At 40.9% G+C, this 22860-nt stretch overlaps 1 protein-coding gene and 1 long non-coding RNA gene across 2 annotated transcripts in view; one reads left to right on the forward strand and one right to left on the reverse strand.

Moving 5' to 3' along the window:
• AIFM1 (apoptosis inducing factor mitochondria associated 1) overlaps nucleotides 1-18083 on the reverse strand; it is a 28552-nt gene extending 10469 nt beyond the window's left edge. The window contains exons 1-6 of the mRNA XM_043896021.1: nucleotides 17788-18083; nucleotides 11333-11475; nucleotides 6927-7026; nucleotides 5867-5991; nucleotides 5609-5739; nucleotides 4030-4120 (exon numbers count right to left, since the gene is read on the reverse strand). Coding sequence (XP_043751956.1) covers nucleotides 4030-4120; nucleotides 5609-5739; nucleotides 5867-5991; nucleotides 6927-7026; nucleotides 11333-11475; nucleotides 17788-17893 — 696 coding nt within the window. The 5' untranslated portion in view covers nucleotides 17894-18083. The remainder of the gene's footprint in view (nucleotides 1-4029; nucleotides 4121-5608; nucleotides 5740-5866; nucleotides 5992-6926; nucleotides 7027-11332; nucleotides 11476-17787) is intronic.
• On the forward strand, nucleotides 17531-22256 carry LOC122689519. Its single transcript, XR_006339836.1, has 2 exons — nucleotides 17531-17656; nucleotides 22073-22256. It is a non-coding gene; the product is annotated as an uncharacterized LOC122689519 (long non-coding RNA).
• The last annotated feature ends 604 nt before the right edge of the window (nucleotides 22257-22860 follow it).

The following is a 22860-nucleotide window of genomic DNA, read 5'->3' on the forward strand; positions in this document are numbered from 1 at the left end:
TCTCCCAATTTCTAGCTTTCACTAAACCTGAGCTCCCCCCACCCGCAGAGGACAGCTTATATGTACAGATTGCTCACTCACCCACACTCCTCCCCATCACAAGGAGAGGATTATAGCTGCTGATGGTTCCGAGTTACTCTCGAACCCTCATCCCCTCTGAAGGACACTGACCTATATCCCCTACAACTCAAGTGTTATCTGGCCTGCTCTTGGTCACCCCTCAGTCACTGAAGTCCTTGGCACCTGCCTCATATTTTTCCTCCAAGCAACATCCAAATCCTCTCTTATAAACTTCCACATCAAATATCTCACTCTTTGGCCACAGTCTGCCATCCTTCCAGCTTTCTCTCAGTCCCACTGGTGGCACCTTTCCTTGCTTCTGATTTTCTCCATTTACCCAGTGGGCTGTTCCATTCCATCTAGTCTGGGCCAATGGTAGATCTCTCAAACCATGCTCTTGCCAGCATCCTTCATTTCCATGAACCCTGCTCCTTATGATTAAGAGCTTGAGTTTTGCAGTCAGGGAGACCGGGGTTTCTGGCTCCTCTCTGCTCCTTATGAGCAGTGAGACCATTCATTCAAGACATATTTATTAAACACCTAGTATGTGTTAGGCTTCCCTGGTGGCACAGATGGTAAGGAATCTGTCTGCAATGTGGGAGATGTGGGTTCGATCCCTGGGCTGGGAAGTTCCCCTGGAAAAGAGAATGGCAACCCACTCCAGTATTCTTGCCTGGAGAATTCCATGGACAGAGAAGCCTGATTGGCGATATAGTCATGGTGTCACGAAGAGTCGGACATGACTGAGTGAATAGCACTCTCACGTGTCAAGTGCTGTGCTAAGGGCTGGGGACACAATGTTGAGAAAAACAGATACCTTGCTGCCTTCAGAGTGCAGCAGCCAAGACAGATAATTTAATAAGCACTATAATCAAGCGTGAGAAACGCTCTAATAAGGACAGGGCAGGTAGTGCTAGAAACATATGACAGGTGCACCGAGTCAAGCTGTCCAGGAGGCCATGATATAAACAGATGGGATGGGTGAGTAGCTACTGTAGCCACCTTTGATTTGTCCTGGGTAACCTCCCTCCTCAATCCAACCCCTCGACTCAAACCTCTCAGGTAACCCACCTGGTATCCTAGTTTACTGCAAACACAAGTGAAGCCGTTAGATGTGAGCTTCCTCAGCTTCCCATAATGGTTCCCACCTCCTAACCCCTGAATACAGACTTCACTTCCTCTCTTCCAGTTACTGGGGTGAGGTGGCCTTTCTGTCTCGTTTCTATGCCTGACTCTTATCCCTTCCTCTCTCTCCTGTTAGTCAGCTGCTCATTCCCCCATCTCTCTCGTGACATCTTCTACCTTAGCCCACTGACATGTTTAAGTCTGCCCCATCCTAAATGGCCCACTTTTGATTCTACGTATGTCCTCCTCCAGCTGCTGCCCAATGCCATCCCCGTTTTGTCATTTAAACTTTCGGAAAGAGTAGTTTCTCCTCTTTTCTAACTTCACCATGATATCTGAACAGCTAAATGTAATGGGTCATTTTAGAATTCCTTTGTTAGCAGATTCTTTTGCTGTGGTAATACTCTGGCTCACATCCTCCTTCTTGAAACTCTCTCCAACCCTGGCCCCCGCCCTGGGCTCACCTCATCCTGCCCTTTTAATACTTCTTTCCTAGTCTCCTTTTAGGACACTTTTTCTTAAGCCTGTTTCCTGAAATTTGGGTTCCGCAGGGCTCCATCTTTGCTTCACTCCTCTTCTGACATGACTCCCTCAGTTCTCCATGGGGGGGGGTGGCTCACCTACTCTCATGGTCTCAATTCTGACTCGTATGTGGACGACTCCCCAGTCCATATCTGAGCCTCCTCTGAACATTACAGTCGTGTATCCAACACTGCCCTTAGGGCCTATCCACACAGATATTCCAGTTCTACTTAACAGTCCAAAATGAAATGTCATGTCCCCCTTAAACTAGGTCTTCCTCTTGCAATGTCTCTCTCACCTGGGGGTGTATTACCATCTACCACACAAGATGAAAATCAGAAAGTCATCTTCGCCCCTCTCCTATGTTCTTCCTCCAATCGGTCACCACCACACCCCACCAAGTTTGACTTTATGCTTTCAGTCTGTTCCCTACTCTTCATCACCTTCCTGTTAGGAAGCTATACAATGATGGTATTAAGAGCTTGGGCTCCGGAATCAGAATTCTCCAATCAGAGAGATCTGGGGCTCAAATTCTGCCTCTACTACTTATTAACTATGTAATCTCAAGCAAGAAACTTCACCTCTTTTAAATCTCCATTTCTTTCTCTGTAAAATGGAAATATTACTAGTACCCACCTCATAAGATTATTGTGAAGGGTAACGTGATGTAATTAAACACACATAAGCATTTTAATACTGTGCTTACTTCTTCTTAATCAGCAGCACTACTGCCCTTATGTGGACTCCCACCATCTCTCATGTGGATTATTAAAAAGTCTTTGAAATGGTCTCTTTCTAGTCTGCTTTCCCTGAAATCCATTCTCCTCACAGCCAACCGAGTGGTTACTTAAAATTCAACCCAACTGCTTTATATTCTTGTCTAAAACTCAACAGCTCCTCAGGGCCAATGCCATAAAACTGGAGATCTTTCACACGACAGAGCTCGACCATCAGGCCCCTGCCTGACTTCCTGCTTTCTTGTCTCCTGTCACTCCTTAACTTTCTGCTCTATCAGTCCCGAGCTGCTTATGTTTCCCTGCACCAAACAAGCTTTTTCACCCCCTCGTGCCTTTGCTTATGTTATTCTTTTTCACTTGAGTGCTCTTCACTTTTCTCTAATCTGGTGAATGCTACTTCATTCCATCATATGTCCCATTCTATAGAAGGAGACTGCCTTCTCCAGGAAGCTTTTCCTGAAACTATCACCATACTGGGCACACTTCCCAGTAATTCCCACAATATACCGAATTTCTTTCTTATTCTAAATCTATGTTATGTGTCAATGTATGACAAAAACCACTACAATATTGTAAAGTAATTAGCTTCCAACTAATAAAAAAATCAATCTATGTTATGATTATCTGCTCACATTTTTGCCTAATACTGTTAGCCCCTAGAAGGCAGGGCCTGTGTGCTACACATAGGGGATACTTAATAAAGTCTTCTTACCAACTTATCCACCAACCCATACCCATCTTCTCCACCTAACATCCCTGTATAGGAGAAATGAACCTGTCCTTATCAAAGCTCAGTGCCTCCACTCAAGCTTTGGATCCTATCTCTTCTGGGCCTTGCTCCTTCTGATAGCCCTTCCCTCTCTACTAGAATGTTGCCAGTAGTTTACAGACACACTCCAGACCTCCCTCCTGTTAACAAACACAAAACCAAATACAAGCAAACAAAACCCTCCCTGAACCCTAAATGCCCTCCAGTCACTGCCCACCCCTGTATTCAGGCACTCACCTTTGTAAAGTCCAACAATATTTTCCATGATGATGTCATGCCTGAATTATTTTTACTATCCTGAATAATATACATTTGCCAATCTCCTGTCATCAATAACCCCAAAGAAATGTTAGTGTGGAAAAACAGGAGGAAAGGCAGAGGAGCCAATCAGGAGAAGGAACAGCCTCAGAGTCATGGTCCCCAATGATCTGACTTCCCTGGGAAGGTTTAGCTAGCCTGCTACTCTAGGCTAGAGACAGTGCTTTCCCCAGGGAGACACACTAATTAGTACAGACTGGCAATATTAAACCTTAAAATGACTTGCTCTTTCTCTTTTTTTTTCTTTTTCTTTTGCTAGTTTGTCATGTTTTTTTTGTGTGTGTGTAATAAAGTTTTATTAAAGTATAAAGGAGATAGAGAAAGCTTCTGACATAGGCATCAGAAGGGGGCAAAAGAGTACCCCCTGACTTGCTCTTTCTTTGATGAACTACAGTGACAGACAGATGGAAGTGGTAGTGGGAATGCAAGTCACCATCCTTGCTGCCCCTGTGTGCACATAGGTGGAGCTTGACTTAAGAAAGCAGCCTACTAGCTCACCTTCTTTCCAGTGAGGACAGCCACACCACCATTTTCAACGTGAGGCAGGTCCTGAGCAGAGACGTAAAAAGAAGGTGGCTGGAAATATATGCTGTATAGAGAAAAGGGAGAAAAAGTTTTATGTACGTGGAATGGTTATCAACTTCCCCCAGGGGTTCAGAAAAATTGGTTCCACCAAGGAAAGCTTTCAGGAATATTTTCTCAAGCAAGTGTCCAAGGGCACTAAATCTTGGTCATGGGAACAATCTGGATACATTCTTGGCTCCAACAGCTTTGCAGGAGGGATGGTTCTGCTATCTAGGGGGTAAAAGCCAGGAATGCTGTGAAACATCTAACAGTATGCAGAACAGGCCCCTAAAGCAAAAAATTATCCAACCCTCAATGTCAACAGTGCTGAGGTTGAGAAATTGTGCTCTGCATTTAGGTTCCTTTCAAAGTCAGGACTAGAGGAGTGGCCGAGGAACTGGTACTCACATCCACCCACACAAGCTGTCCAGGATGGCACTGATCACTGAACAACTTGGTCTAGCTCCTGAGATGATCTCATCCCAAACAGTAGATACCGTCTATGAGGGATTAATTATGGGATGGGTAACCTGGAAAATCCCATAGGCAGAGGAGCATGGAGGGGGCTACAGTTTGTGGGATCACACAGTCAGATGCGACTGAGCACAACAACCTAATTGGAGGGCTTCCCAGGTGGCTCAGTGGTAAAGAATCCGCTGGCCAATGCAAGAGATGCAGGAAACGTGGGTTCAATCCCTGGGTCAAGAAGATCCCCTAGAGGAGAAAATGGCAACTCACTCCAGTATTCTTGCCTGGAGAATACCATGGACAGAGGAGACTGTAGTCCAAAGGGTGCAAAGAGTTGGACACAACTAAGCGATTAAGCATACACACATAATTGGAAGTATGCATCCTACTTGATAACAGGATATGATACGAGTGAGGGAGGCAGGTAGATTTATAAAATTTAGTCCAGTGTCAAAGGGATCCACTAACGAGGAAAAAAACTGACACCCAAGAACATGGTACTGGACTCAGGAGATCCAAGGAGCCTTTTAAAGGAAAGGGCTTCTTGACCTGTATTCCTAAGTCTCTCATGCAAAGATTTTAATAAAAAGTTTCCTCCTTTGTGTTCCCACTGTATCCCTACAATTCTGAATGTTTCCTGGGGCGTCAAAGAAAGTGTCATACAACAGTGTCTTTTGTTCTGCTTTTATGGGACATGCCTAGGCAAGTTTGAGGACGTGACAACACAGGCTGAGCTGCTCTTCGAAGTCTGATACAAGGTCCTGGGAACAGGGGCATTAGTACTTCAGAGGCCAACATTATAACTTCAGCTATTGGTAGCACTGGTTAACAGAGTCCAGGACTCTTGCCACTACAGCCTGATGTTCGCTCTAAGCTGTACACACGCTCTAAGCGTGTACTACAGTGGACTCCGGGGTACTGCCAAGTCACCTGTCTTATGTGCTGTGTGCCGTTCCTGCTAAATCCTGTCCTATTCTCTGTGCTGAAGAGACAGTACAACCAGCTGAAGTTGCTGGTTGAGCCCAGTTTACATAAGTGAACAGACCTTCGCTCTTTTCCATTCCATTGTTTGAATCGCAGTGTCTTTGTGACATTCGGGTCATCTGAAAACCACAGTTCTTTTGAAAGAGGAGGTCTCATGTAAGGCAGCTCAGGGTCTTCAGATACAATCAGTACCTTTGGACACAAAATAATGATACTTATCACAGCCAAGTTGTTTAAGAGGCAAATGTCAAAGTGCTCACGTTGGCTAAGTGCTTGTGGATCACACCTTCCATGTCAAGCAAGACAGTGTGTGCCTTACCCTGGCTCCAGGATCGCGAGCCCGGATGGATCTGGCTGCCGCAAAAGCAGCAGTGCCTCCACCAATGAGCAGGAATGGAACATGACTTGGTATCCTAACTTGGGGTTCTGGCTCTCCTTCCGGAGCTATAAGCAAAAGATCAGACAAAGTGAATATTTTTTAAGTCTCAGATGACTCCTTGCGACTATTTAAAAAAAAAAAATCACCTTGAACTTGACTCAATCCTTTATATAAAAAGCTAGCAAAACACTGCAACTACATTAATCTTAACAAACGTCACATCTTCTGAAATGACAGGAAAAGGAAGCGTCCCTGTGATAAGTGAAGGATACTCAAAAAGAGGTGAATGATGTGGCCAATGTCATTGACTCACTAAGCCTCTCAGAACTAGAACCTAGCTTCAATGTTTAGCTATTTCTCAAATATACTAGAAAGTATATATTAGAAGGCTTCTGCCCTGCCCATTTAATTTCTTAATGGCCAACAGGAAAATATCAAGTTCAGTTTCACCTTTTGTTAGTAATAATGGGGGAAAACTGAGATCAATTGGGGATTAGTAAACAATGTTCAAGAATAAGGAGGTGTTATGGCAGAAAGCGATAGAAATGGGCCTACCTGGAGTTGTGGGGTTTATTAAAGGATTAAAACATTCCTGAGAAATCAAGCCAGGAGTGTGGGATGGAAATGATGGCTAGTGCTATATGCTTTAGGCAAACAAACACATCCTGAACAACTCCGAACTCCAAAGACTCACAAGGGGAACAAAACAGACCAAAAGAATATCCTCACTGGGGGAAAAAAGGCTTTTATCTCTTTTCCAATAAGTATCTTTGCCAAGCTTGCATTTTTTAATTTAAAGCTTGCCTTTTAAGAGTTTAATATAACCAATCACTAACCACTAAGTTTATTCTCAAATCTAAATTACAGTCAAACACTTGTAATATCATAGTTTCTGGAAGTTTACAATCTCACAGTATCATCATGTCAATGAAATACCTGCAAAGCACAGCAAATTGTCTATAACTTTCCCTTTATATATTGAGTCTCAAATCATACTCACCAGATGATGTGGCTCTTTTCTGTTTCTCTTCTGGTGTCAGCCCTAACCCTGAAATTCTTTCATTGTATCTTTTTTTGTCATCTTTTATTGTCTTGTAGGCCTGTAGACCCAAACATGGAGAAAATTTATTTCATCATACAGCTAGCTAGCACATATCATAAGTAACATTCATTATCTTTCAATTAAATGAGAAGCTTTTGTCTATATGAAGTTAGTTCTTCTGTGTTCTTCACTAAGGCAAAAATATTTTCTTAAGAAATAAAAAAATATTTAGTGTGTACACACTTGGTGTGGAAAGAATACAGGTAAGCAGATGAAAATGTTCCAGTTTCAGATTTCCTTAGGCTCTATGTGAAGAATTTTCCTCATGTTTAATTCTGAAGGTACAGCTGAAGAAAAAAGAAAAATACTTTATATTGGAAGAATAAAGTGCTAGAAAGAGCTAAACTTTATAAAAAAGGTTTTGGACTCTGCTGGATACTAGCTGTGAAACCAATCTATAGGGTTCTGGGTAGGAAGCTGGGCCATAAATTCTCTTGGAAGATGTCCCAGGTTATCTAAGTATCACAGGACTTAGATAACACCCTGAAGCATGACCACCAGTATGCCTGTCTCATAGAATAACCCATCTTTCCCTCAAAGGCCTATTCTTTAATGACACTCAGATACTTAATGGGCAAACATTTCACTTAAACAACTATTGTATTTAAAATATACTATCTTCTCTATCCTTTCAAATTGAAGGGCTAGTTTTTTTTTTTAACACAGCATTAGAATTGAATAGTTTTCTTTTTTTAATTCAGCATCAGAATTTACTGAAGATCTTTTAAAAAACAGTAGGCAAGAACGACTTGTTATCATTATAACACTTTTGCTCTTTTTGTACCCCACAGGGTCAACAAGACAGGAATTTAAGTGACCACATGTCAGCTGAAATCCCATGTTATTGATTAACTGGAGGAAAAAGTGAGGATAATCAGAGGAAGTAGCATAAAACATGTTTTAAGAATAATATGAGCCTCTTACAGAGCGACCCACTAGGCAATGTACTGCATTAAGGAATCTGAACTCTCAGATTTGCACTTGACATTTATCAGCCTGGAAACATCTAATATACAATATGAATGGATTAGAAAATTAAGTGCTGTATGTTAAAAGATAATGGTTATTCCTTGAATTTACCACTAAATTCATCAAATTCATAAACTGAATTCAAGTAACACTAATTTCAGGAAGAGTTTTTTTTTAATCTTGGCAGCAGATATTATATACAAGTCCAGCATTTACTCATTCCTTAAAAAAAATATTTATTTTAAGAAAAGGATTTCTACCTAAAAAGATGGCTTAAGCTGGTCACTGTGAGTGAACAGAGAAATAAACTGGGGTCATGTTCACACTGAGACAGATATCCAATAATAGCCTAGGCCCTCTCACACCTCCTATTGGCTTCACACATCAGGGAAGAGGAGACCAAGAAATACCTTGAGGTTTACTGGGGAAAGAACAAGAAAGAGGTTTGTCATATATTTAGCTTTTAAGTAAATGTTCTGATATAAAAATAAGTTACAGACCTACTAAATAAAAATTAACTTTCCCCCCAAGTGTCTCTGTCTCTCCAGTTTGCAGATTTCCAGTCGGTGACATGAATACATGTCAGGTGAAAAAAACTACAAAATTCTGAAATACGTTAGCAGACAGCTGTTCTAAACAGATGAATGTAATGCCATCTATTCCAGTTGAAGGAATATGAAAGGTGACAGTTCATTTTCTGAGTGAGGCAATGTGGTCCTATCAGTTGAACAATGGCTCAAATATTAAATCTCATTAAATACTCTAAAGGCCACTTTCGCTCTGTGCGTGTGTGTGTGCGCGCGTGCACACTCAGCGGTGTCCGCCTTTTTGCAACCCCATGGATTGTATGTAGCTCACCAGGCTCCTCTGCTCACTGACAAATCAAAGTCACCTCAGATCATGTTTTAAATGATTTAAAATGTAATCTAAAACAAAACACAATAGTTTGATAAGTTGTAGGTAGACAAAAGCTTATCATTTAACCTAAAACCACCATAATACAGCAGCTTTTATTATTACCAGTGTTGGATAAACACAGAGGGCAATGAGGCATTTAACTGAATGGCTTGAGAGGAACTTGTGCTTCACAGACATTTCTAAGACAAGAGGAAGCAACAGTATGAGTGGCCCTGTCCTGTGGCCTGGCATTAAGAGATTTGCCTGGCCAGCTCTGTGCAGGCCATCCAACTCTGGTACAGCAACATGAACCAGAGGTTTAATGGGTTTCAAATGTTACAAACATATCAGATACGAACAATTTAAATCTATTTCTGAATGAATGGGGTGGAACTGATGGGAAAAGTTGAGAGAGCTATGAAATGGAAAAATTAAGGTTTAGGGGATAGTATCTACGTAATGGAAGAGAGGCATTTAAGAAAGCAGTTGACACAAATGCATTAGCTTATACCACTTCAGCCACTAGTTTGACCAAATTACAGATTACAAAAGGGACACTGCCAAATGAATTTAGTTGAAATAGAGGCTGGGGGTGAGTGTGGAGAACACTGCAATTTCTATGGCTTTTTGGACCTCCTCAGAAGCATTCAATAAAATGCCCTTTCACAATAAAAGTAGGGTTAATTTACTGTTTCCCACAAAACACAGAAATTATATTTTACCTCAAATAATTCAAAATGGATGGTGTTCAAGTCACCTTTATTTGCTTACTCAATGTTTACTCTTTGAGGCTATCTTGTTAGGTATGCAGCACTAAAGCACAATATAATTTAGCATCATAAAAAAAGAATTATGAAATTGGCAAAAGTTTCAAAGACAGGGTTGATGATGAGGATTTATAGCAATCATTAAATGTATGGCTTCAGATATTTCCGGTAAGACTTTAACAGTTTGAAGAATGAGGTTGGAGGACTCCCTAGTGACTGACAATGTCCCTTTAATAAATACCTAAAAGCACATGCCGTGAACGTTTTATCGTGTTCTAATGGATCAAGTTTCCATCAGTGCCATGGTCTCACCCACCCTACCCCCAAAATACATTTGAGTGTAAGTATCTTACATAATAAACTCCTGCCCCAGTGACTGTTGCTCCTACAATTAAGAAGTATACTAGGCTGCTGCCATCTTTCCCAGAAGCACCCGTAGACGCTAGTGATCTAGAAGGGGGTCCTAGGTGATGACACTGCACAACTGTAGGTAAAGATAAGGCCAAGAGAGAAACAAAGGGAAATAGAAAAGGCACTAAGTATTAATGAAGAAACATTCAATATAAAGGCAGGGAAGTGTTTTTGGTTACCCTGTGCTAAAAAGAAAAACAACTGCTGTTCCAGGATTGGAGGAAAATGTATATTTCCTCAAAGTCTGTCACCAGACAGAGCTCACCTAGTTTTCACTCTGATTCAACTCACAGCTGGCAAGAGCTATCTACTTTCCTTGTGCATTTGGAGTTAGGTCAGAGAATGATCATCTAAGTGACTTCAAATAATTTTCATGTCCCCCCCTTTTTTTTAACACAGTGATTGAGTAACAAAGATTAAGTTCACCCTCTTACCAATGTAGAAAGAACTAAAATTGTAATGTTGTCCAACCATTTGCTCTCAATAAGTAAAATAAACAGCTTCCTTCAATCAAGGGCGTTACTAGGTGTTATCTAAGTTGGTTCACTCAACCTTACATGATCCAGCTTTAGACTGATCTGCTTAGTCACAGTAAACTCTGCCAAGTTAAAAAAAATGCCCACAGAATAATTCCTCTGTCACCAGCTAAGCTGATCACAGTTCATTTAAGGGGATATTATTGTGGTAATACTACATAACAGTTTAAAGCACATTTCTCGCCTCACACGAACTCCATCCTAAACCTGGAGATACTAGACCTATTTCTATAATTTAGTCTTTGGATGAGGTTCCTGGATAAGTTTTCCTTTCAGGAATGCTGAACTGAAGGTTATTGTTTTCAAATGTTTATCATCCCAAGCCAAGGAAAAATACAATATTTGGCAAATGGGTCAAAATCAAATATTGTGCTAAGGAGCTGCAAGGAATTTTGACCTTATTCATAGGTTAGTGCTTTATATCCAAAAGAAAATGTACAATTCCATAGATTAGTCAAATCTAAGGAAATGCAGAAGCTTTCAAGTAAAGAGTAAAAAGACAAGTGCAAAGAGCAAAGATCATCAACGAGAGATTAAATTTCAGTCATTCCCAAATTGGTTCTCACAGACTATTAGACAGTAGGCACTCTAAAGAAGGCTCTTTGGAAATTCTTCCAAAAAGAGAAAGGAGAATTAGTTGTAAAAGTCTTAAAGCAGAGTAGTACTGAGTCTATTAATGGGAGCTGTTTGGCAGCTTCTTTACACAAGCTGCTTTTCTACTTACATATGCACCAGCTCCTATTGTTGATAAGCCCACAATAAGGACTAATACAGAATTATCGATTTTGCCCCCTGATGGACCAGAGCTAGCCATTTGTCTTGTCATCTGGAGTTCTAGAGGAACATGCCATCGCTGGAACAAGTTGCCTAAGGAACACAATTTATTAAGACACACACACATACAAAAATAAAATAGTTAATACATGTTTATGACTAAATGTCAATGCATTGCACAAGACTTAAATGCACATTGGGCTGTGTCATATTCACTGTCAAATGACCAAGGGGGAAAAAAAACTGAAAACTGTACACACAAATACAACAGATATCAGAATGTACACTCTAAAGTTGTTGGAGTTTTACAAGTATAATTTAATGCTGTCCAGGGAGGAATTTATAGCTTCCAGAAAAGGTAATGAAAAACATGGGCAGTTCATCAAATACTTCTCTCTTCACATCTTCACCAAAAATGAAGCAAACACGGAGAGATGACTGAATAGACAGATATAACAAGTTAACTACAGGCTACCTGGGACACTCTAACAATCACTTAAGGAGTAATTTAAATGGCTGGCTCAAACGCACAAATAGACTCCAGCAACACACTCTAACCAGAATAGAGTTTAGCCTTGCATGAAAGGTAATGTGTCCTGGAAGACAGAAATACTAAATCTCAGAAGAAAACCAGAAAAAAAAATTAGGTGAATTTATCTCCCCCAAAGAACTGAAGAATTTTAGATTATATTTTTTAGAATGACAAAATTTAAAATATCCACTGACTAATTGGCTCTTAGTCCTCCAAAATAATACAAAGATTATGTTGATGTAGAAACTCGGAATGGCTATTAAGAATCTTGAGGATCATAACAACGCTCACACATGGAAATGTCAGAGTTTCATAGACTTCTTTCTCCAGGAGGATGCTGGCATTTTCAAATGAAGAAAGAAGGTCCCAGCACCTTCCCTGCTTGTGACAGCCTTCATGTTGACTACTGACCTAGAACAGGGCTTTGCAAATTTTTTCTGTAAAGAACCAGATAGAAAATCTTTTCAGCTTTGCAGGCCACACAGTCTCTGCTGTAACTACTTAATCCTGCTGATGTTGTGCCAAAGCAACCACAACAAAAAAATGAATGGGTGTGATTGTGTCCCAACAAAACTTTGTTAGCAGACAGTGAAATGTGAATTTTAAATAATTTTCAAAAAATCGTCTATTAAAAATTTTTTTGAGCCATCTTAAAAATGCAAAAACCAATTTTAGCTCAAGGGGCATAGGAAAGCATGTGGGTTTGGCCTGTGGGCTGTAGTTTGCCAATCCTGATCTAGAGCAGTGGTTCTAAAACTTGAGTGGGCATCAGAGTCCCCCAGAGGGTTTATTAAAGCATGGAAGGCCAGACCTACACCACCCCCACCCCAGAGTCTCTGAGCTGGAGGATCTGGGATAGGGGTCAAGAAATAGCATTTCTAATGAGTTCCCAGGTGATACTGATGCTGCCAGTCTACACTTCGAGAATCACTGGTCTAGAGGCAAGTAGGTGTGTTCTGATCTGACCAAGCTTTAAAAGACAAACACAAGAGCGCCGGTAGCTGGTCCATATGTACTTGTAGAAATTCAAAATAGAGAGCTTTTCTGCAGCTTTCACAATTACAGGGCTCAGAGGGGTACAAACATGTCCAAAACACAGCTGCATTCTCTTACCTGAAATCCTTGGGAACATGGGCATCCCAGAGCTTAGAATTATTAGGTGGTAAGTATATAATGCATATACCATATATTAAGTAACACCCAGCACAATAAGGGGCAGCAACCCAGTCACACGCATTAATGTTTCTATGACCGATCACAATGAAGAGAATAAACAAAAGATTCTAAGTTAACTTCTCTCCAGTTCGGGTTACAAAAACTTGACAAATGAGTTCCAAAAACTTGATTTTTTTTAGTCCTATTTTTATTTCTAAATTATAGATAAGAAACTATGGATCTATATTCTTAGAACTGGAAATGTATTTTTCTCTACTGTTTTTATTTCTTACCTGTTTTAGAATCTTTCATCACTGAATAAAATTAAATGGCTTATATATGTGAACAACAACAAATCATGAAAATAAAAACATGGGCAAGGGTTAAGAAACTTATCTCAATCTGGGCAAGCTTTTGATTTTCAGAAGTCCATAAAAATGATGAAGCATCAGAAATAGAAACTGACAAATCTCAGAGCTTAGAAAACGAAACTGGGTAGAAAAAGTTCCACATGGTTAGATATAGTACAATGAATTTAGTTGTCTCTTACCTCCATCCCAAGTTTTTTTTTTTAAACAAAAATAAATGTTTTTAAAATTCCATTTATTCCTCTAGAAGATGCTAAATCTAAAAACCATAACAACTTTGTTTTAGTATAATAATTTAAGTTCAGCAGTTTTTGCCTCAATTTGCAAAAAAAAGACATTTAAAAGCAAATTGACTTTTAAAAAAGGAAATGGGTTTACATTTACACTATTACTTGAAAAGAAATACAACACAATACAGACATTAACAAACCAACTTTTTACATATCTAGTGACTTTAATTTTGTAAAAGATGATAATATGGTATGGATGTTCATATTTCCCTCCAATTTTCTTTTACCTATAAAGTTATTCCCCCCCCCAAAAAAATTATTCCCACACCTTTCCTACCACAGCCTCAGAGTTTTAGGAAATCTTACATAAAGACTGAAACATGCCTTTTCATTTGTCTTACTAATGTGGGAAAGCCCCCTTAATTCTTGACCTCTCAATGCACCAATCTACTTATTTTAGATTTTCTGCAGTCAGACCACATGTACCAAAGTAGAGCTTTCTTCCTCATACTTATGATTTTTTTTTAAACTGATCATTTATACATAATAATATGATTGCCATTTTTGCAATAATTAGAACCTCTACAATGTCATATAATTATCATTTCTTTGTAGTTGTTGGAATAATTAAGATCTAGTTTCTTAGCAAGTCTGATATTATAATACAATATTATTGTCTATATTCATTATATCATGCAAGGATTCAATTCCTGTAGGAGTTTGCTCAATAAATATTTCATGAATTAATGAATAAAATAAAGAAATAGAAATTCATCCCAGTTCTACTGATAAGGACTGAACATTTTGAAGAAATTTTTGCAAAGAAGTTTTGAATACCACAGGCTAGCGTTAGAATAGTACCTAAATCACAAATTCACTGCTGTAGGTTTCATAATCTCCTATTTTTCCATACACCCAGAAGCCCTTTTCCACAAATACATCCATACAATTGAGGCACCCAGAAATTTCAAGTGGTTAGGAGGTCTAATATGCTCTTGAATCTTGTTTTCTGAACATCAAACTTATTCTTCTGACATGTCGAAAACACCGGATCAGACAAGCCTAGGTAATCTGTCCATTGCAGCTAAATGCCTCTTGTGTGAAACACTCCGAAGAAAGGCACCAGAAGAAAAATGATTTTGATGACACACAAAAAAATCTAACTCTATTCTGCAAAGTTAAGTCCTTCACAGTACTAGAGTTCAGTCACTGAGAATTTACCATGTACCAGACTGTACAAAATGCTGAGGACACAAAACTAAATGTGACACAATTCCTGTCCTCGAGTAGTGAACAGTTAAGGAGGGGAGAATGGATGTAACTATTCTGAGTATCAGAAGAATGGGCTTGACACAAATCACAAGAGATTCAAGGTTGCTCAGTTTGGCTTTTTAATCCTTAGGTCAGTGGAACAAAAGGGAGTCATTATTCACTCAGAATAGCAGTTTCCAAACTTGCCTGATCATTCGAATTACATCAGCAGCCTTGTTAAATATAAATTCCCACAGCTCTCTTCCAAAGATTCTCATTTGGTACAGTTGGGGTTGGCCCTCCACTTTAACTTATTCAACCAGGGAAGTTTGGAAACATGAAAGTTACAATATACAGAAACTCCCTTAAATTATTAGCAAATGTCTAGAAGAAAAGGTTGACTTGCTAAAATTTTCTTCTGGAAAGTTCTGTCCCAGCAAAAAGAGGGGGTAAAGGCTTGTCTTCTAGGCTTCAAAAAAGTGTCATTTGGCAGTGTCCAGGAAGTCTGGATCATTGCCCACAAGGAATACAGTTTCTTTTTTAAGAGGGTGAAAAGTGTTCTGAACAGAGCAAAATGTTCAAACATTTGACCCTCAGGTCGGGGGTCAGTGATGAGTTTGACCACATCGATAGCACAATGTTTGATAACCAAATAAAAAACTACATAACAGAAAACATCTATTACCTACCTAACCCATATGCTCCTCAATTCTGAATGCTTACACAAAGTGGTTACTATAAATTACCTTCAATCATTTCTGGAAAGAGGCAGAGCATCCAAATATAGTAAATAACCAGAGAGTAGCAATTATCGTTTTAAGGCAAAGGGCAACATATAATGCAAATGAACTGGACAATAGTGACAGATATGGATGAGAAGTTCCAAGGCAGGTTTAAAGTTTGCTATAATCCTGGCAAAGAACTAGTGAGGAGGGAGGGGAAAACAGGAAGGGGAAATGGCCTATCCACAAACATGTCTCTCCCTGATCTATGTAAAAACATATGGTAAACGCTACTATGGGCAAAAGAATTCAGATTAAGAGCAATTAGTCATTAAGCCACAAAACAAGGTTGATTCCTAAAACGACAGAATCATTTCTTTTTGAAATTGTAACCCCACCCCCACCCATTGCTAAAGACAATAAGGTTATCCTCTGGTGCTTGGCCAAAGGGCAAATAACTGTATACAAAGAAATGGATGGATCTGTCAAGAAGTCAGAATATACTCTACAGCAGACTTAAAACAAAGTCATGCAATGGAAAAGAACACTTTTAATGAGTATTTTTCAGTAGTTCTAATATCACCAACCATCTCAAATGTCTCTTAAATCAATTCACCTTTGCAAATCCACACTTAATTGATGAGAACGTTTGTTCAGACTTCAGAATGTTGGCAAAAGTTGTGAGTTTTAGGCAAAATAAGTACACAGTTTGAAAGCCCAGTGTGGATGAAAATCATCAGCTTACCTAAATTTCTGTCCAACTTACATACAGCATCCTCAATTCAACGCACAAAACCCATACAGATGACATCATAGACAGGATGTTAGTTTTTCAAACCTAATCTAGTTTTTCAAACCTCTGTTAAGGCAGAAGTGTTTAAGTTTCAAGAGCAACACGCCTTAGGACATACCTCAGGTACACCCATCAGGAAACATTTTCTTGAGGGATAGCAACTGGAAAAACTATTCAAATGTACATTTATAAAGACTCTCACAATCTAAGGGAAATATTTTCCACTTTTTAAAAAGCACCCAGCAAGCAGTTCCACGTTGAAAAGGCCTCAAGGCAGTTCTATATTGACACTGCTAATATGAATATCCTTGGGTGACCATTCAAAGATTATTGATGAAAAAAAAAATAATAAACCAACAAAACCAAGAACCTTCTACTGGTGGATAATTCTTTACCCCCTTGAAGTTGTGCAGGTTGAAAATTGGCAGGTTCAAGACAGGTTTAGATAAATTCAAGGATATCTGATGCCCAATGGGCTTAAAGGGGAACCAGATTTATCCTTAACCTTTTGAGATCAAACTTTAGGAAGCAGTGTGGAGTTGGGGCAAATTATCCTCTGCTCTACCTATTAATTAGGTATATGACCTTGAGCAAGTAATCTCACCTCTCTGTGCCTCGGTTTATTATCTATAAAATGAGTGGGTTGAATTTTACCATGAAATCCATTCCAGCTCTAAAATTTGCTGAAACAAGTTCATGGGCGGGGGGGCAAATACAATGTGTTCTGCAAACTGTTTCTTTGAAACATTAGAGACCATCAAGAATTACACTGACCAGGCAACTCAACTCAAATGAATTCTGGGCCAACTCTTTCCGGTGGCTGGCGCACAGCGGACAGACTTCTTACTTTGCACTGCACTATTTCTGTTTCCCAAGGGACTCAAACCTGTGACTCTCATCTGGGGTTTGGAAGGTAAGCAGGTTATATGCTCACTTACAGAAGAACTGAAGCGCAGGGCTTGTGTCCTGCTTCAAGTCCCACAAATCGATAAATGACAAAGTCTACTTGACCTCACTGCTCTAAAAAGGCGAACTGGGGGTGGCCGGGAGGTGGCACTGGACAATAAAAGTCAGCCAGCTCTTCTGTTATCCCTGGACAGCCAACCCTCACAGGAAGAGGCCTCAAGCCGACTACCGGGCTCAGATCCTTTGAAGGTCAGGTCGGCTCGGCTTGCGAAACTCACGGTTTGGATCCCGCCAATTCGGAATTCACACGATCGATCGTGAGTGTGCGTAGTTTTTTTTTTTCCCCAGGGATGGGGGTGGGGTGGGGGAGCCCTGAGCGGCATAGGGAGCCTGTGGAACCCAGGCCCTTGGTCTTCAAGGTGGGGGTTGCCTGGGATGGGTCAGTCACCTGGGAGCCGGTTCCTCTGCCTCGGGCCTCGGACGCACACTGTCCGCACCAAGGGCGCCAGCTTCTGCTTCAAAGCACCCGCTGCCAGGCCTCCACACCGGAACATTTCGGCAACCGCTCCCCTGGACCTGCTCCTCCTCTCCTTTCTTCTTACGCACGTACCAACGGGTCAGACACCCTGGGCCCTGACCCGCTCCCCCAGCTCCCTTCACACGCACTCTACGCAGGCTCCTCCTCCCAGCTCCGGGTGTGCATTGGCCAGCTAAGCCGGCCTGCCGGAGCTGGGGAAGGGGAAGCGCGGCTGGAGGCCTACTGCGCAGGCGTGGCGCTCCGCGCAGCGTTGCGATTGGTCCGCACGGGGAGGAGCTGGGCGCAGGCGCCTAGCTGTCCGAACGCTTGGCAAGACCCCAGGCGGAGTTGCTTGCAAGTTTCCAAGGGCTGGGGGCACTGCGTTCCGCTAGGCGAGCTCAGAAAGCTGTCTGAGGAGGGATCGGTGAGGCCGCTTTGCTGGAAGGCGGTGGCCGCTGCTGCCGCTGTGTCGATAGCGGGAACCTGTAACGGCACCTCACAAAGCGTGGCCCCAGCACAGTTTGTTCTTCTGTTTAAGCCACTGATTACTAGGTCCTAAGCCTTCCGGATTCTCTGACGGTAGTCCACTTCCAGTCTTTGCGGAGGTCCAGCCGAGGCACCTGGCTATGCAGATTCGGAGTGGACTTCCTGCTTTTACAAGTTGCTGGCGCTTTCCCACCCAGCCCTTGTTTTCTGGAGGAGGAATCATTACGGGCTCTCTTTCCCAAATCTGTCGTCGTGCAGTACTGTGTCTTAGACGCTGTCCCCGGTGCTGCGGATAGTCTCCTGCTTATTATGGCTTCCATGCTTGAGGGCAGGATGCTGGCAAAGAGTTCGTGTTTCACAAACTTTCTGTGAGAGAAATCCTAAGCAGGATTTTAAGAATTATGGGAGGAGTAGGATGAGGGACTGAATGTAAATAGGTGATTTGAATCCACCAAATGTAAAAATATATTTTTTGCAGTATGCAAAACATATGCCTTTTTCAAAGTTTTGAGTTACATATTTTTAATTGGCATATAATTGGAAATATAATTGCTTTACCATATAAATAAATATAATGCATTTAATAATGAAATATTATTCATAACAATGAAATATAATAAATACAATAAGTAAATTTATTATATGAATATAACATTGGAATATAATTGCTTCACAGTGTTGTTAGTTTCTGCTGTACCACAACTTAAATCAGCCATATATATATATATATATGTCTCCCTGCCCTCTTGAGCCTCCCTCCCCACCCCCTTGAGTTTCATGTTCATTTAACAAGTATTTATTGAGCATTTGCCACTTGGACTGTGCCATGAAAGAAGCTCTGGAGGATATGAAAAGTATAGGAAGTGGTCACTGTCTAGTTGGGAGATGACATATATTGGTCATTTAAATAATAACATCTGATGTAGTGCCAGATCAAGAGAAAATAGTACAGGATGGAATAGCTAATGAAGGACTTCATGTAAAAAGTGTTACTTGAGCTCTGTCTTGAAGAATGAATAGTAAACTTAACATAGACAGTGGAGGAGAAGGAATGATGTTTCAGATGGTGAATACTTTGGACCAAAAGTAATATTTTCAGTGGTGAAGCATCATTAAATTTGGATCCAGTGTGCTCCAGGTTTGAATCCTGGCTCTGCCACTTGGGGCAAGTCACTTATGCCTCACTTTCCTCATCTACCAATCCCATAGGGTTGTTGTGAAGATTAAATGAACTAATATTTGTAAAGTATCTTAGAGGAAGCACCATGCCATTTAAAATGCTTGGAAGAATAAAACAAACAAAACCCACCACATTTTCATGGGACAGTGGCAGCGAGTACATACTAGGAAGTAAATAAGGACAGGTGAATGTGGTGGGGCCAGATTCAAACAGGCAAAAAAGTTTGGCCCTAATATTGTAGGTGATAAAGTTATCATTTTTAGTGGAATTAGGGATCAAGAATGAAATTACAACATCGTTTTAGGAAGTTTAACCCAGGAAACAATATTTATTGGGAGAAAATGATTCAGGGTCCCCATCCTCATTAAGAATAGGTTAATGTCCAGAAGTGCAGGTAATAGCTGACTTTTAAAGTAGGGCTGTTTGAGGGGGATAAATATTGAAAATATCAATTCCCCAATAAGGTAAAAAATTTCTCTTTATTTCATATTTAAAGGGCTTGCACATGTGTACCCCAATGTTCATTGCAGCACTGTTTATAATAGCCAGGGCATGGAAGCAACCTAGATGCCCATCAGCAGACGAATGGATAAGAAATGTATGGCAAAAACCACTACAATATTGTAAAGTAATTAGCTTTCAACTAATAAAAATAAATGAAAAAAAAGGCCTTGCAGACATTGACATTTATTACTATTTCTAAAAGTCAGTAATGAACAAGGATTGATTAAATACAAAGTTAATCCTATCTGGTGGTGAAAGAAACTTTGGAAAACACTCAAAATCTTGACAACCAGGTACCTATGAAAACAATTGAGTGTATTTGAAAGGCAATCATTTAGTGATGCAACATTAACACAAAAAGACATTGTGCAGGGCTTCCCTGGGGGCTCAGTGGTAAAGAATCTGCCTGTCAATGCAGGAGACAGGGGTTTGATCCCTGATCCAGGAAGAGCCCACAGGCCGGGAGCAGCTAAGTTGTGTGTACAACTATTGAGCCTGTGCTCTAGAGCCCTCGAGCTAGAACTACTGAGCCCCAGTGCTGCAACTGCTGAAGCCCACATGCCCTAGGGCTGTGCTCTGCAACAAGAGAAACCACAGCCGTAAGAAGCCCGCGCACCACAACTAGGGAGTAGCCCCCACTCACAACAACTAGAGAAAAGCCCAGGCAGCAAGGAAGACCCAGCACAGCCAAAAATAAATAAAATTATCTTTTAAAAGGCATTGCACAGCTTAGTTATTAATACTTTTTTTCATTTATTTTTATTAGTTGGAGGCTAACTACTTTACAATATTGTAGTGGTTTTTGTCATACATTGACATGAATCAGCCATGGATTTACATGTATTCCCCATCCTGATCCCCCCTCCCACCTCCCTCACCACCCGATTCCTCTGGGTCTTCCCAGTGCACCAGGCCCGAGCACTTGTCTCATGCATCCAGCCTGGACTGGTGATCTGTTTCACCCTAGATAATTAATACTTTTGCAATAGGTGCAATGAGGTACTTTTCTTGGCCTCTTAATAAAAAAATGATATTTTATCATTTTTAGGGGGGGGCAAAAACAATGTACACATATTGAGTAACTCCAAAAATACGAGTGAAAGTTCCTCAAAATCTCACTTCACAGACTTTTTATTAGGGCATGTGCCCATTTGATATACCACATTCCCAGAAATCAATGTTTCTACCTTACAAATATAATGAGAGCTCTCAGACTCAGTGACAAGTTTTTGCTGGAGGCATGCGTCTAAATAATCTTATGTGGATGCAATATTTTTTATATCTCACAGAAAGTTAGCATTAATTATGGGTATAATTAGCAGAACTTACTTTCACTCTTACCTCCTGGATATATCCGTGTGTGTTTGCGCGCATGCGTTCTCAGTTGTGTCTGACAGTTTTCGACCCCATGGACTGCACCCTGCCAGGCTTTTCTGTCCATGGGATTTTCCAGGCAAGAATACTGGAATGGGTTGCCATTTCTTTCTCCAGGGGATGGATGCCCAGGGATGGATGCCAGGTCTCCTGCATTGGCACGTGGATTCTTTTACCACTGTACCACCTGGGAAATCTAGTTAATAGTTATCTCTCTCTCTCTCTCTTTTTTAAAATAGCTACTCTTCTGTAGATAATGATCACCAGGAGCATTAGCTTCAAATACAGAGGAGAATTATCTGGCAAGCTATTTAGACTTCAACCAATCAAAAACAAAATACAATGAGGATTGCTATTCACACTATACAATGATAATAGGTATTCATAATGGTGACCTTGGATTAGTCAATGAAGGTTAAATCCTTCTCGAAATGGTTTTAACATTGAATAGTATAATCTAGGGTTTTAGAAATGGGTGACCCACATATGTGCTAAAAGAGTTAGCTATAAATATATCTGCTAACTCAGCTTAAAAAGTTTACTAACTAGAAGACTCCATTTTCCCAGCCATTTTGAGTAACGTGGAAATGGCTGAGCAGTCACATTGCAATTTGCTTACAGATCTGTCACTGATGCTCTGAATTGTTTTCCTTATGGTGGGAATGGATTTAGTCCTGTTTGTCTCTTCTGCCGCTCAACCTCACACCCAAATAAGATGGCAACTCACGTGTGCTTCTGGAATCCCTGACCTTGATGGCATTAGCAAAGAACTCGGAAGTCGGTGCTCTTGGTATGTGTCATTAATACCTGCATGTCATATGCAGGAGGAGGGATAAAGTCTTAAAAGGAAATGTAAACGGGCACATTTTCTTGTATGTAAGTTGTACCTCAGTAGAGTTGATGTCAAACAAATTCTGAACCTGCAAATCACTTTTGGCAGAGGGAATTGGTCTTGACCAAGATGTGTGATGCTTATTAAGCCTTGGGAAGCTGCCCCCAATTCCGTAAGAAAGTTCTGTTCATTTATCATCTTCCAAGCATAATCTAGGCTTCTGGCAAATTAGACCCAACCACTTTGTTCTACATTCAGTTGCAGAGGGGTGAACGCTCCTAGGGGTTTCCACTTCCTTTTGAAACTCCACCATTCTGCAAGGGTTTGTGATTCTATGGAGAGCCCAGGAGTGCAAGACACTGTGAGGTTTACGCCATGTCCCAGGATCCCTCCACCTGGACCTGTCACGGTTAGCCCCGGAAACAAAGTCCCCTTTTGCTGAAGCTGCCAGCACTAGCTTCCCCCTTCTCTTACCCCACATACCGGCCCTCTGCCGCGGCGGGCCTTCCCCATTGGCCAGCCAAACACAACCGACCGCAGCAGCCAATGGGAGCCACTCTCCTGAACATTCAGAGGATGGGTGCTCGTGGTGTGATGAGGGGAGGTTGGCGCCTGGCACGCGCCCCCC

Source organism: Cervus elaphus, chromosome X (genome assembly GCF_910594005.1).
Source record: "Cervus elaphus chromosome X, mCerEla1.1, whole genome shotgun sequence".
NCBI lineage: Eukaryota > Metazoa > Chordata > Mammalia > Artiodactyla > Cervidae > Cervus > Cervus elaphus.